Genomic DNA, 16325 nt, shown 5'->3' on the forward strand with positions numbered 1-16325 from the left:
GCGCATTTGCTGAAAAGCCTAAATAAAATTCCAGAAGGCACCTTTTCTTCTGTACTCTCGGTTTTTCCCTGTTCAAAAACGAACCTGTCACAATGTGTATGAATTCGCTGCACTGAATATACAGTATTACTGGACACTCACTCACTAAATCGTCCCATTTTTAACAGGACACTCACTGACAAATAGTTGTCTTTATTATAAACTAAATAACCCTTTGACCACTAATCAGAAAGTACAAATAAGATCAGGGTCTGTTTTCAGTACGAAGCTTGTAATGGTATGTGAGTTTTGATTTGACTTGACTTTAATTGAATTGGCACTCGTTAATTCAGATATGTTTCAACGCGATCTCAAAGCAGAAGTGAAGTGCCTGCTACACAACCTAAATTTGTTGGACCTATTATCCGACTGAATGCGATCAAGAAATGTGTTGATCAGTCCGACGTCAGTACCCATGGTGACAGCCTGATTGGCAAGTTGGCTATCTTTTGGGAAGGGGAATAATTGTACTTCCTCCTCATCGTCTTGATAATCATCTTTGGATCCACTGTGTTGTGTACAGCCAAAAGCCATACAGTGTGGCATGTTTGTAACAAAAACGGTGTAACAAAAAAGCCCCAAGCAGCTTTCAGTGTCAGACACACACCCAGCCACACTGTTGGGCCATGCTGATGTCACTGAGAGAAAATGGCGGCCGCCTATGTGTTCATTAATCATGGTTTTCCTAAACATATTTTCGACATTGACATATTTAAAACAATATATACAGCTGGCACTATTAAATAGGAGTGTGACATGTATTGCTGTCCATGTCTGTTCTTTTAGGAACTGAATATGCAGGGGATATGTGCATGTACATTGCTTTGGATACAAATGTTAACCAATCAAATTACCACATTACATGTTTTCTCTTAAAACAATTGTTTATGTGATAACTTAAAGTACATAAAGTACATAAAGCTGACCAGGCTGAAGGAAGAGACATTGGCTGTTTTACATTACAAGGTATTGCTTTTCAGAGTGCAGTTAAATATCACTTGGGTGTGGCATAACATGCTAAGAAGGCAGGCTTGTATCAACATGAAATACATTTCACAGGAAGTATTTTGTAAGACTGATATATCAGACTATAGTAGGCTTATGTAGTGTAGAACCCAGGTATCTTTAATGCCAGTTTCAGAACTAAATTATCCCCCATTTATAGTTTTTACCATAATGTTACTACATTAAAAGTACACATGATATGAGTGTAAAAGGACACTTAATCATATGAACAGAGACCATATGAAACACTTTCCAAATCTGGAACAATTATGTAAGAAACAGCAATCCAATAAGGTCCAGATTAAGCTACTCTGTGCATCTGTGTTTCTATCCATCTGTATCTCTCTCTCACACATGCACACTCACAGTGTAGATATGAATGGACAGGTCAATGCTTTTGGTGAAGTATTGTTCATTACACTATACTTATCAATTATGTTTGTTGAACACGTTTTAAGCTATTCAGCCTATAAAATAAATTCTTATTGTGGTAGATGAAATGGCCACTTAATTGATTACAGTGTGTGCCTATGATATTTATTTATTTTTACCAAAAATTTGGAGAAAGCAGACTGATACCAAGAAATACATTTATGATGTCCTTTTTTTGATACATGGTTAAAAACACTGCCTTTTCCTCTTGTCATGCAGTTTCTAGTGCAGTTACAGCATTGTTTTTCTGAGTTTTTTCTGACTCTTAACAGGCCATGAAAAGTTTTTAATGAAAGTACTGCATCACAATTTGTGAGGGAGACTTGTCCTATTATTTTTTGCAATATTGTCCATCAAAATATGTGTGTGTGTGTGTGTGTGTGTGTGTGTGTGTGTGAATGAATATGATTTCTGTAAACTTCATATTGTAATTTGCAGCACATTATAAGTGCCAGCCAGCTACCACTGCTTTGATGCTCAAAATTTGCTTCAAATTGACGTCAAATTGATTTTGACATGTATACCTTATGTACTTTTTGATTTGGTGCGGCTGCTGCCTTTTAACTAGTGCTAAGTAAAGAGTTAACACTGACTTATTTAGATTTAAGATTATTATTTTTTGAGTCGGAGATTTAAGATTTAAATCTATTTTCAAAGGCCAGATTTAATATTTACTTAAATATATATTCAAACATATATTTTTCAAAATGTAGATTTAACATTTATTTTACAAATTGATTTACAAATATTTATAAATATGGAAAAAATGCTTTATTGATTCTTAAACCTGGAAAAAAACAAGATATTTAAGTTAGCTTAATTCTGTGAAAAAAGGTGGCCCATATTTTCATTCTGCAAAATGTTATCCTGCAGCATACATTCTTTAGTTGCATCCATCCTAATGAACATCTTTAAAACATCCTGACTAAGTGTCACTACGTTTATAATGCTTAGTGTAGTATTAAACAGTTGGATTAAACTTAATATTTTAACATATGAACATCGCCAGCCTATCACCAGCCGCACCTGACACAAAATAATGAGCACACGATCAGACAGTGACTGGTCAACACATTGATCCAGAGACCTGGGTTTGCAACGAGATAAAAGACTGAATACCAGAGGAAAGTTAGAAACTTGCTGAGGCGATGAGAGGACAGGCAGATGAGAGCTAAATCACGTGTGATTCTTCAATTGTGTATATGTTGTCATCTGCTAATAAAATAATGATAATGTATGCATATATGTGTAGACGTACTGTTTCAGCTCTCAACACGATACAAATTATTTCACAATGACTGAGTTAATTACAAAGCTCAGCGGCATTAAAACATTTCCAATACTTTATAAATCTATGCAAAAATAATGCAGTAAAATGTAAAATATGTATGTGCCTATTGACTGTTACTACAACAAGCCAGATTATACCAGTCACAGAATGCTGTGTGTTATGTTGGCCAAAGAAATTAGCAAAATACACATGAGTGTTATTAGCTACCTGCACTCTATTGTTCTGAAGAAAATGTTTGAATGGTTACTGAAATCTGGAAAAATGTTTTTTTAATACTATGATACTTGTGTTTACTGCTCCGGCCCATTTGATCTGGAGTGAAGATTGTGTATCTTTATGAAAGGAATGCTAATGTATGTTTTGTGTACAGATTTTTTTTTTTTTGTGGTATCGAGTATCGTGAAATTGAACTGGTATATGGAAGTTCAAAATTCTAGTATCGTGACAACCCCATTTAGGAGTGTCTAGTTAGACTGGTCTAACTATCAGAGTAGGATGTACTGGACCTCCTGATGCAAAAGATCAGTTAAAAAAAAAATCTGACATTCAGCTTTGGTATCCCTGCATTGTATAAACATCTGATAAAATTATAGGATCATCTGTTATTTAGCATCTTAATTCCTCCCTTTATGTAACCCCATTCACATGAAACAATTGCCGGCAATTTGTCTGTTTGAATGGGTCATTGCCGGCAATTTTCCTGCAAGGGTGCTAGTAAAATTGCCGCAGTGTCGCATTAATATCACAATCTACAGAAACAAAACTCGATATCTATGGTGCACCTACGATTGTATGGATGTAAATTAACACACTCTTAATGACGTGTTATTATTATTACAGAAACTACACGCACACACACATATAATTGCATCCTGTATGTGCAGATCTCTATTCTCTTGCTATAGTTGGCTAGACACTTAACACCAGAACATACATACACACGTCTCTACGTATGTGCATTTCTCCTGCATATCCGTTCTTATATGTTACTATATATTTGAATTAGATACATATATGGCGTTTCTGCTGTTGAACTCCTCAAAATTAATGAGCTATAATAGGTTCTTCTCCAACCGCCAGACCCGCAGTTTATGTGATAGGCAATAGCCCACTGAATAATATAATACATATAGCCAACAATATGGGCTTTGTAATCAAATTAGTAATAGTGAAATATTTATAATCATGTTTATTGGTGAAACACGCTATTTGCTACACGTCATATATTAATTATAATTATGTATTGTATTAATCAGTCACTGTTTGCTAATTGTTCATTCCGTCCACAGAAAGCATAGTACATTTTAACTTTAATCCAAAATTGCCAAGATAAAATGTGAATTATGTTAACGAAATGTGCAGTTCGAGGGACAAAATACTAATTGTGTGGACAAATGCGTTTTGTGGATGCATTTTAAGTACTTTCGTATGTCAGCACATTGTTTCTCTGCGGTGGCGCTACACTCAGACGCACATCGCACACCAGCCCCCAGCACTGTGCGCCTGGCCTGCTCAGCCAATCAGCGCTGGCCTGACGCAGAGACGCGCTCTTGAGATCTCGGAGGAGTGCGCGTCGGCGCGTCTGCGGGCCTCTGAGGGCTGCGCTTACCCACAAACCCCTGCTCTGCGTCGCTACGCAGAGACGTAGACGCGGACCTACGCAGAAGTATAAATTGGTCTTCAGTCAGCGCTGCTGCTCACTGTCTTGTGTACAAACCGCTCAGCTCGTCACTTGGGTTCGTCTCTGTGATTCACTCCGTGTTTTCTCAGGACTCCGATCATATTGCAATAATCAAGTGAGCTCGGCTCCTTTTGTATTAATAAAACACCGGATATTTACATTTCACATGATTAGTGCATATAAGAAATGGCAGCATAATGCGAACAATATCAAATACATATGACGACATTGTATTGTTTTCTGTATATTTCCTATACACGTGTGCTAATTTGATTTTGTAAATTGCATTACGTTTTGCTCTTATTTGTAAGTCGCCCTGGATAAGGCCGTCGCCAATAGATAAATAATGACGGCAATAAAGTTACTAGTGTAGTCTACGAGTTGACTACGTCTGATACATCCAAATAATACACGGGTCCGTTCACGTTGTGCAGGATGTGCGCAGATCTGACAGCATTTTCATAATCGTTGACAACAGTCTGAATATTGACCGCTTCCCACTGTCTATTAAACACACTGTATGCAGTTATACAGACACAACAATAGGCTGCTATATGTGTGAATATTATAACCAGCGTTGCGCTGTCGAATGGTGATTGTTTTGCCTATATAAAAATATACAATAACACAGTAGTGTGACGTTTCCTAAATATCCATCTCGGAGTATTTTACTGCTGCTGCCATATGTTTAAACGGGGAGATGATCGCACTTACAGACACGTCCAGAGTGCCGGTCCGGCTCTGCTCTCCGGATCCACGGGCTCTGTAGCGGCTCGTCCCCAGGGCCACAGCGCGCTTGCCGGCAGTCTGTTTTCTGTGTGAATTCAAACCCAGTTAGAATAGGTGGCAACGGGGAAAAAAGCAGGCAAACGTTGCCGGCTATTATCCGGCATTTCAGTGAGAATGGGGCTTGTGTGACCGCTAGAGTCCACTAATACATTAAAATCAACATTCCAAACTAGTGAGAGAAAATAAAGCATAATGTTTCATTGAGTTTGTTTTAGGTAACATGCTAAGCTGTTTAATTAATTGTAGTGATTACTGCGACTAAAGTTTGCTGAAAAACATTTTCTGGATGGAAGTGATCATACTTACAGCGGTGATGTGACTTAATACATGAAAATCAATATTCTCTGTGTACAATCATTTTCAGTGTTCTACTTTTAGGTTTTTAATTACTGGCCCCTTGGGCCACTGTGCCACTGTGCCATTTATTCTACTGGCCCATATTAAATTGTACTTGACCCAATGTTTCTCCCTAACCCCCCCCCCCCCCCCCCCCAACCTCCAACAATCTCTATTTTACAAAATATACAGTATAACCCAATTATTTACCACTCCCATTTATACACATATTTGAATAATGCACTCAAAATTTGAATTGACAAAATAGTGCTACACTCCTTCCATATTTTTAAAAACAATAACTTTTTTTTAATCGAGTTGCAGAATTCACTTAAATTTAAATCAGAAGACATTTCAGTTTGTAACATTTTATTTCAATTGTACATTTGTTTTGTAGTGATGTGCATGCACAAATTACTGTTCACGTTTAATGCTTAAATTCTAGTGGTTACATTATTTAATTAGTGTTTCTATAGTTCAACTGCTGTCTGGATTTCTGTACTTTAAACCACTTTGACAGTTTGACTGCACTAGATTGACCTTCTAGCCTTTTGACCTTCTGCCCACCACTTCTCCATTGCACATACAGCTTTGTAATCAGTACTGTCTGGTACTAGGAAGATGTGAGATAGCAAAATTCATTAGTACATTTGAGGACATATGGCTAGATAGATATGTAGATTGAATGAGTGAAAGAGTGAAATAAAAACAATTAAGAGAAAATACTGTTTATTTTGTGAAGTCGTCTAAAGGTTGAGAGTGCTGATTGGATAGATTTGGAGCACCTCAGCTGGTTAGTGGAAGCGTGCCTGAGACCGCACAGTACTAGTGATGGGCAGTTTGATTCTTTGATTAAGTTCAGTTTGGTGAATCGATTCTATTCATTCATTTGATTCACTAATCCAGTGACACGTAACCAACCAAAGCAGACTGAATCAGGATTGGTTAAATAGATTTATTTGAACCGAAAAGAACAAGTCACAAAAGGTCACAAAAGCTAGGAAAAAATCTGTATGTTGATTGGGTTAAATTAAATACAGTTGTGACAAATATATATTTAGCCCTAGAGATAACAACAGTTTGAAGCATTAACATTATTTATCCAACACATCTAAATTTAATCTTTGACAAATAATCAGCAACCACATTTTCAGAACCCTTGTGATACTGAATGGTAAAACTAAAAGGTTGCAATGAGAAATACCATATATAAATGACCACATCATCTATGTATGCTGCTGCATACTCTCCCGAACCATGTAACACTTGGTCCATTAATTGCTGAAAAGTGGCTGCAGCTCTGTGAAGGTCGAATGGCATTATGTTAAACTGATAGAAGCCACTTGGTGTAAGAAATGTCGTCAAGGTTTTTGCCAATTCTGTCAAGGGAACCTGCCAGTAGCCTTTACATAAGTTCAAAGTTGTGAGGAAACCCAGCATCTGGTGATGTCTACGGGTTCCAGACTTCAGGCAGTCATTGACTGCAAAGGATTTGCAACCAAGTATTGAAACTCACAATTTAATTCATGATTATGTTAATTTGTCCAATTACTTGTGAGCCCCTAAAACTGGGGGGACCACATATAAAAATGGGTGTAAGTCCAACACTGTTCACTCAATTTGGATGTAACTACCCTCAAATAATTAAAGATGACTCTACACTTAAAGAACATGTTGATTGTTTCCTTTCAAATCCATTGTGGTGGCATACAGAGACAAAATGATGACAATTTTGTCACTGTCCAAATATTTATGGACCTAACTGTATATACGCAAGTCCGTCTTTTAATATTAAACACTGTGGCGCTGCAGTGAGGGAGTCCAGACCTAAAGCTGCTCTGTCACAAGCACTCGATTCCATTTGATTCCGTTTTGTGATCTCTGTTATATTAGTGATCTACTGTTAGCTAAGAGAGAATTTAAAGTACAAACATTTTCCAATGCCTCCGTTCCACTGGCTTAAGCGTCCGTGCCATGCCATGCCGTGCCGGACGCATCCCAGAGCTTTTTTTGTAAAACCAGGCCATTGTGAAGTCCATCCCCTCTTAGGGGAGAAGCAGAGCGATTTTGGGTTTGGTTTGTGTTTAATTGTAAAAACAAAGACAGACGTGGAAAGGACTTTTGTGTCTATTTTATTCTTTCTGCTTTACATGATTGTAAACCGTGTAATAAATACATCTTTATGTTAAGAGATATTAGGAAGAGCTAAACCTGTATAGACAACATTATATTCAGACAAGCACATTCACATAAGAATAAGTTTCCATGTGCAACAATAACAATACATATTTGCTATTTAGTATTATTATTATCATCATAATTTGTGCTAGTATATATAGTATAGTATAAGACTCCCTTAACTTATTACTCTTTCTGCAGATTTGTAACTGCAAACAATATAAATAATACGGCCAAAATTAATTTACTTAGCAGACGTCCTTAACCAGGGTAAGTTGCAGTTGAAACAAAATACACACGTTTCACGATTGCTCATCCGGCTACAATATAGCAGGTTATAATTAATAATGTTTATTAATTAATTACATAATAATTAATGTTTTAGAGGGAAACCCAGATCTGCTGGCTGTATTTATTTATTAATTTATTTAACTTGTAAATGGGCACACGTTAACTAAATCGTGTTCGCCTTCCTACTGATCGTCTCTGCAGATTGTCCCTGCACACCATTCACAAGATGAACGACTGAATCACCGACCAGTTGTTAATAAAATATTAATAAAATAGGCTGCTACCGCTCCAATTATTATCCTTCAGTTTGTTTTTAACTAGTCAGGGCACTGTACCAGAGTCCTGTGAAATCCAAGTTTTTAATACACTCGGATATTAACCGTAAGCGGTCATTGTTTCTGTATGTGGATTTCACTCCATGCTGCTAATAAAACGAATTTCTTCGTGATCCCACACGGCACTTGAGATTATATCTTCCGACACAATGTATCTGATCTCTTCCTTGTCTGTCTATAAGTCAAGCACACATCTCCGCTTCTGAAAGCGAAGTATTTCCTCAGTGGGGTGACGGACACTTACGGCCACATCTGGCAGCAGTCAGGGTACTGTTGGCTAGCACGTGGAGGTCTGTGCGACCCTCAAGGATATGCCTCCCCAGACCATCACTGACCCACCGCCAAACCAGTCATGCTGGATGATGTTGCAGGCAGCATAATGTTCACCATGGCGTCTCCAGACTCTTTCACGTCTCACATGTGCTCAGTGTGAACCTGCCCTCATCTATGAAGAGAACAGGGCACCAATGGCGAACCTGCCAATTCTGGTGTTCTCTGGCGAATTCCAATAGAGCCACACGGTGCTGGGCTGTGAGCACAGATCCAACTAGAGGACATTGGGCCCTCATGCCACCCTCATGGAGTCTGTTTCTGACAGTTTGTTCAGAAACATGCACACCATTAGCCCGCTGGAGGTCATTTTGTAGGGCTCTGGCAGTGCTCCTCCTGTTCCTCCTCGCACAAAGGAGCAGATACCAGTCCTGCTGCTGGGTTGATGGCCTTCTACCGCCCTGTCCAGCTCTCCTCGTGTAACGGGGTATCTCCTCCATGCTCTTGAGACTGTACTGGGAGACACAGCAAACCTTCTTGCGACGGCACGTATGGATGTGCCATCCTGGAGGAGCTGGACTACTTGTGCAACCTGAATGGGCTGCAGGTACTGCCTCATGCTACCAGTAGTGACAAGGACACTAGCAAAATGCAAAACTAGGGAAGAATCAGTCAGGAAGGATAAGGAGAGAGCAATTGTCTGTGGCCACCACCTGCAAAACCATTCCACGTCTGGCCTCAGACGCTTAAACGGGTGTTTCCACTGGCTTAAGCGTCTGGACACGTCCGTGTTTTGTGGACGGTTAACTATCTGCTGTTAGGTACTGGGATGAAATCCTCAGACCCATCGTCAGACCTTATGCTGGTGCAGTGGGCCCTGGGTTCCTCCTGGTGCAGGACAATACCCGGCCTCATGTGGCCAGAGTGTGTAGGCAGTTCCTGGATGACAAAGGCATTGATCCATTGACTGGCCCTCACATTCCCCAGACCTGAATCCAATTGAGAACCTTTGGGACGTTATGTATCGGTGCATCCGATGCCGCCAAGTAGCGCCACAGACTGTCCAGGAGGTCACTGATGCCCTGAATCCAGGTCTGGGAGGAGATCCCCCAGGACACCATCCACCGTCTCATCAGGAGCATGCCCAGACGTTGTCGGGAGTGCATACAGGCACGTGGGGGCCATACACACTACTAAGTCACATTATGAGTTGTCGTGATGAAATTCACACAAGTTGGAACAGCCTATGATTTGTGTCTATGTGTCTGAACTTTGAATACAAAATGCATAAATTATAATATACATTGAAGCCATGCTGAGTGCTTTACTTTACGGTGGTTCTATGGTACATACACTGTCAGAAAGTATGCTTATACGGATTTGAAGGCTGTATCTGGATTGACAACAGTGAATGCTTTAATCGAGAACTCCTGTTATGATATACACCGATCAGCCATAAGATTATGACCACCTGCCTAATATTGTGTAGGTCCCCCTTTTGCCACCAAAACAGCCCTGACCTGTCGAGGCATGGACTCCACTAGACCTCTGAAGGTGTGCTGTGGTATCTGGCACCAAGACGTTAGCAGCAGATCCTTTAAGTCCTGTAAGTTGCGAGGTGGGGCCTTCATGGATCGGACTTGTTTGGCCAGCACATCCCACAGATGTTCGATTGGATTGAGATCTGGGGAATTTGGAGGCCAAGTCAACACCTTGAACTCGTGATTCATCAGACCAGGCCACCTTCTTCCATTGCTCTGTGGTCCAGTTCTGATGCTCACGTACCCATTGTAGGCACTTTCGGCAGTGGACAGGGGTCAGCATGGGCACCCTGACTGGTCTGCAGCTACGCAGCCCCATACGCAACAAACTACGATGCACTGTGTGTTCTGACACCTTTCTATCAGGACCAGCATTAACTTTTTCAGCAATTTGAGCTACAGTAGCTCATCTGTTGGATCGGACCACACGGGCCAGCCTTTGCTCCCCATGTGCATCAGTGAGCCTTGGCCGCCCATGACCCTGTCGCCGGTTCACCGCTTTTCCTTCCTTGGACCACTTTTGATAGGTACTGACCACTGCAGACCGGGAACACCCCACAAGAGCTGCAGTTTTGGAGATGCTCTGACCCAGTCGTCTAGCCATCACAATTTGGCCCTTGTCAAAGTCGCTCAGATCCTTACGCTTGCCCATTTTTCCTGCTTCTAACACATCAACTTTGAGGACAAAATGTTCACTTGCTGCCACTTAAATTGTAAGTCACCCTGGATAAGGGCGTCTGCCAAGAAATAATAATCATATATCCCACCCACTGACAGGTGCCATGATAACCAGATTATCAGTGTTATTCACTTCACAGTGTCAGTGGTCATAATGTTATGGCTAATCGGTGTATTTTAACTAGAATATAACCTAATATAAACTGCTATTTCTTCTGTTGGATATAACCCATCTGGAATAAGCTGAGTTTGTTCACTGGTGAGTTAATTTTCTTGTGTTAAAATTGAATGGAACACCGCCCTTTTCTGTTACATTTGGCATTAGTTTATAAAGTTTTACATGTATTATGTATGGTGTCTGCTAAGAAATAAATACTTTGTAGGCCATAGGCTGAATATACAGAACTTATATACACATAGTGAGTATGAGTGAAGTTTATTATTTCATCCATAGTAGGCTACGCCCAGCTCTAAGTATTCTGCCGTTACCTAAGGTACTCCCACGAAAGATCTGGTAATAATAAAAACACTTTAAAGACATGAAAGAGTTTTGAGAACAATTAACAAAAGCAAGAAAAGAATAAATGAACAAGTTAATTAAACAAATAAGTACAATGAACAAATATGATAAAACATAACCGAAACAAAAACTGACACACTGCTAAACAAAAACATAATATATGACATTCAATATCAACATATTTTCTCTGTGCAGAAACAATAGCAAAATTTCATTTGTATAGATGTTGGGCACATAGTGTACACCTTTTATTGGGGTTACTGTAAGCGTTCTTTGTTTCCACTGTACACTGTGTGGAAGAACAATCAGTCTTCAATCAGGTTGGAACGTTCGTTGCAATGCCTTTATTACACGCAGCGTGGAGAGTAACTGTGAATCCAAAGTTGAAGGAGATTCCAAAGTTGCTCCGCTTTCATTTTTAAAGTCAGAGGCTTTTATACACAAAATCAAAGATCTGGTTATAATTAGAAAGTCATTACTATGTTATCTTAAAGGCTAACTAAGCAGAACATATATCATTATAGACCAGAGTTCATAGGTCAATACATGGTTTTAGGGAACAGGCACTTAAATCATACTGTTTGACATTGTCTCCAAGGTTCTCACCGTAAATAACAAACAGAAATCAAACTACATTCTGTCCTGACCTTCTAGCTTGACCTTATCTTTCTTAAGTATACAAGAGAGAAAAACAGGTGTGAGAAAAGAATTTCTAACTTTCCTTCCACAACTGTATTGGCTATGCATAGGCTTATTGCTGATTTTTGTATGTGAGCCTTTCACAATCTAGATCCCCAATAACAATAACAAATATTAAGCTATGCCCAAAATTTCACCATTCTTCATCAAGTTTTCCATTAGACATGCAACACCATTGGATGTCTATGTATTGTGTGTTCTGTAATGCTGACCTAAACCCTAGCCCAGCACAAACTCTAACCCTAATCTGAGACTTTCTGTATTTCAATGCCAACGTTTTCCAGAAATTGGTTTAGTTTAGGATTAGAGAATTCAGAAGGCAAATGCTAGTAGCTGGAGAGGTCCCAAAACTCAAAAGGTTAAAGGCCCTCAAATATATTAAAAGGTAGTTTATATAAGAGCAGTGCTCAAGTCACGTATTGGTTTAGCCTGTCTTGGAATGAACTCACAGTCAACAGTTAGAAGTAATGTATTTTTTTGTCTGCCATCTCTGTGATTCTTTAAAAATGTTTAACGGTTTTATTTTGGTTTGTTTTACAGCTTCTGTCAATATGGGAAGCACTTTTGGAAAACAGGAGCATGAGGAGCCTGGCAAGGTAAGTTTTTTTATTTTTTTTATTTGTGTATATAAACTTGTCAGTGTCTTGTAATTGTGGGGCACCAATTGCTACAATATAATGTTACCTCAAGACATAGAAGCTTCTGGTTCAGTCCGCTTTTTCTTTATGTATTATTTGAAACCACTGATATTTAATTTGATATAAACTCCAATTAGTAAGCCAAAGTATGGCTTACCGTTATTGGCATGGCTCACCTCTTCAACTTCCACACAAGCATCCTCCAAAATATGAGCTTCTGCCATCTGTCTCATTTTGCATTGCAAACAGGATAAGTAACATTTGCAGAAAGATAAATGCACAGGTAACATTTCTAGCTCACAGGTGCCAGGTAGGCTACAGGAGTATCCTGTTATCATAGTACCGTTACCGTGGTACTTGCAGAAAGATTCAAGCAAATCATCACATGGCGACATTTTCCTTCAGAAACTTTCCATCTCAGTAACTGCTATCTGGATATTTTTCTGTGCATATGTCTGTTTTTATTTTTGTAATTATATTTGAATTAATTGCAGTTTTGGAGACCTGTAGATTGCACTTCTGTATAAAATTAGTTCTGTAAGTATCATACAGTGTTGTTTGGAAGGATTTGAAATGAAAATAAAATACAATTTACTGCACTGAGCAAAACAGATTTTTACTGGAGAGGAGTGGGTAGGAAGTTGAACAGAATGTTGTTTGATTTAGCAGTGATTGCAAACATATTTGCAGAATTGAGTACTGTATTCAAATTGGTAAACCAAATCACAGAAGTTAAAACAAGCATTGCGAATGAGTTATTTTTCTTCTTTCCTACCCAAAGATTGCTGTATTCTGAGTTGGATGTGATATCTGAGTTGGATTGAATTACCGAATAATTAATTATGGATATTTTTACAATATGTATGACTAAGTCTTGGGATTTATGCACAATCAGAGATAAGAAAATGACATTATTTGGACTATTTTAAAGTCGTTATGTGTTGCCAAGTTAAATGTAATCAACAGTATTAGTCAATGAGTATTAGGATACCCTCCATAAATCCCTGATTAATTCTAGACTTCATGCTGTTTACTACATTCCATATTTGGGACAGAGTATGTGTGTAGTTTGAAATCTAAATGGTTTGCCTATAAACAAAACAAGCAACCAAACAAAATACAGTACAATACAGTGTTATGTTAAATTTGTATTCTTGTTGTCTTTGTTTCTAAAATAAAGCAAATCAGTCAGTACAAATGTAGACAAAAATAGATTATATTCTACTAAGTCGTATTATGCTTTAATGGCATACAGTGATACTATTGACATTTCAATGTGCAAATAACATGCTTTTTTTAACTGATCCTACAGATCTATAGGGTCTACCATTACTATTCTATCAGAGCTGTGACATTATATCAGTTACTTGCTCAGTTAGTCAATGTGGTTAGCTTGTCTTTGACTATTTCAACTAGACACTTACTCCAGGATCAAAATTATGAATCCATGTCTAAAAGCATATTTTTTTACTTACAAATTCTGATTTCTGTAAAGCTTAAACATTTAAGTGCATGTTGTAACAAACCAAATTCACAGGGAGAATTTTTTTAAAGCAATATTAGAAACCATGGAACTGTATATTTGGTAAATGTACCTGTGGTGGCACTGGTCACTCTATAATTTAAAAATCAAACATCCCCATGTAGAATGGACTTAACAAGCAGTCTTTCAATATATAACACTGGCAAATGCTTGCATTTTCTCAGTGCTTGCATTTGCCTACCAGTTAAATCTACTCAACAGTTGCCCACTAATTTGCAGAAATTATTCAGTTCTCACTGATACTGAAAGCACATTTGCCATATATCAATACTTAAAATGATTAGACCCTAATGTTGTCAGGTCATAGGTGATAGTTTGTGATGTCCTGGTTTGGGAGACTCAGTTTGCATTTCAGACATATTGATTCCTCTGTTCAAAGTGGTTCCTGGGTTGCTAAGCAGCAGTGCATTAAACTGTGAAAGCAGAACCTTGGTTAAATGAGAGGGAAGTAGAGGTTTTGTAAACATGATGAAACACATGCTTGTGTATGATGAGCTTTGTTCTGTGTTTTACATTCATTTGTTTCTACTGCTCCTTAATTTTATAAGAAGGTTGGGGGATTATTCAAATATCAGATTATTCAGAAATTTGTGCTTGAAGCAGAGAGGTTATACTATAGAGGGATTTGTTCTCTCAACACGAGTGGCTTAAGCTGATTGACTGGGTTGTTTATCACATTTTCAGTTCTTCGTAATGAGACCGCTTAGTGCTTGGCAAACAGACTCAGTAATTTCACCTGTGCAAATAAATGAATGCAGTGCTGTAGATTACAGACTAACCTAGGGAACATCTGCTCATCAATTTATCATTACAAACCAATGTTCAAAGGTGATGGTTGAAAGCACAGTTAAGTGTCCTAAGCATTGTTACCTTAGAATCAAGGCACAGCATACATGCAAAAAGTGGGTTGTATCTTCGAGCTAATTAAGTTGTACCTATTATGATTCATAGAACTGTAATAGTCATGGCATTCCTTTGTGGCATCAATTCAAGAGTTGCCAGAAATAATTTAAGATGTTGCTTTAGAGGAAATTAATCAAATATTGACATTAAAAAAGTATGAAAGGAGAGAAATTAAAATGGAGAGTTTAGAATACTTTAACAATATTATGCTCAGATTGGTGTGCTTTAAAATCAAATTAACACTTTTCAGGGCATGCTGTTCATTCACGTGCAATAAAGATCAAAATTCCAAGCTAGGTTTACATCTGGGCATTTACAGTTATGTGCCTGTCTTTTATTGTTTGTGATTACAGTCTGCCCTTCCATCTGGCTTTCATACCATAAAACCCTGGAGCTTGTTGATTAACTTCCTGGTATACCAAATAGAAGATATTTAGAGGGTGGTGAAAGCCATTACATGAAATGTATAGGTGTATGATGTGCGGGTTGACCCCCAAGCTAAAATTGCTTTCTAAGACTTGTGCAGAACAGCAAGTGACATACACGCTATGCCAAAAGCCTGGCCCACTGACAAGGGGAGTTTGCACACTCTTGAGAACACAGCAGTGACAGCACAGTAACAAGTTTGATATAAACTGAGTCCTCTTACACTGTCCTTCTCCTAGCTCTGTGGGATCATTTGTTTTCAGTTTGAGACACAGTATTACTTCTGCACATGTTAATTGCTGAGGGGCATTTGTACTCTCTTAAGAACCCAGAGGAGTAAGATTGCCTTTAAATGATCATTGTGCATAATGATCCCTATTATATCAGCATCAGGACAAACCCATTATTTTCTTCCCATTATGCCAATACAACATTCAAACAGTGATTAGATTATTTATTTTTATTTTTATTTCTTTAGTTTACCTTTTAGTCTGTGGGAATCCATCAACTGTTCAGCAAATTCAACTTCAATTAATACAGTTTTTTCCATTTAATATTTCCTATACCCAGGACTTCAGAGAGCTAATTTGCTATATATAAAATATGAATATTATATAATGGCTTCATTACAACCTATCCATACTTCGGTGTTTGATTTATATAATTGACCACACAAGATAAATGAGTGTATCACACTAATTTTGCAAGAAGAAAATTATATGAAAAAAGT

At 38.3% G+C, this 16325-nt stretch overlaps 1 protein-coding gene across 1 annotated transcript in view; it reads left to right on the forward strand.

Moving 5' to 3' along the window:
• LOC136760585 (myelin basic protein) overlaps window positions 1-16325 on the forward strand; it is a 134010-nt gene that overhangs the window by 23115 nt on the left and 94570 nt on the right. Inside the window, 1 exon segment of the mRNA XM_066716061.1 lies at window positions 12626-12681. Coding sequence (XP_066572158.1) covers window positions 12626-12681 — 56 coding nt within the window.

Source organism: Amia ocellicauda, chromosome 10 (genome assembly GCF_036373705.1).
Source record: "Amia ocellicauda isolate fAmiCal2 chromosome 10, fAmiCal2.hap1, whole genome shotgun sequence".
Taxonomy (NCBI): Eukaryota; Metazoa; Chordata; class Actinopteri; order Amiiformes; family Amiidae; genus Amia; species Amia ocellicauda.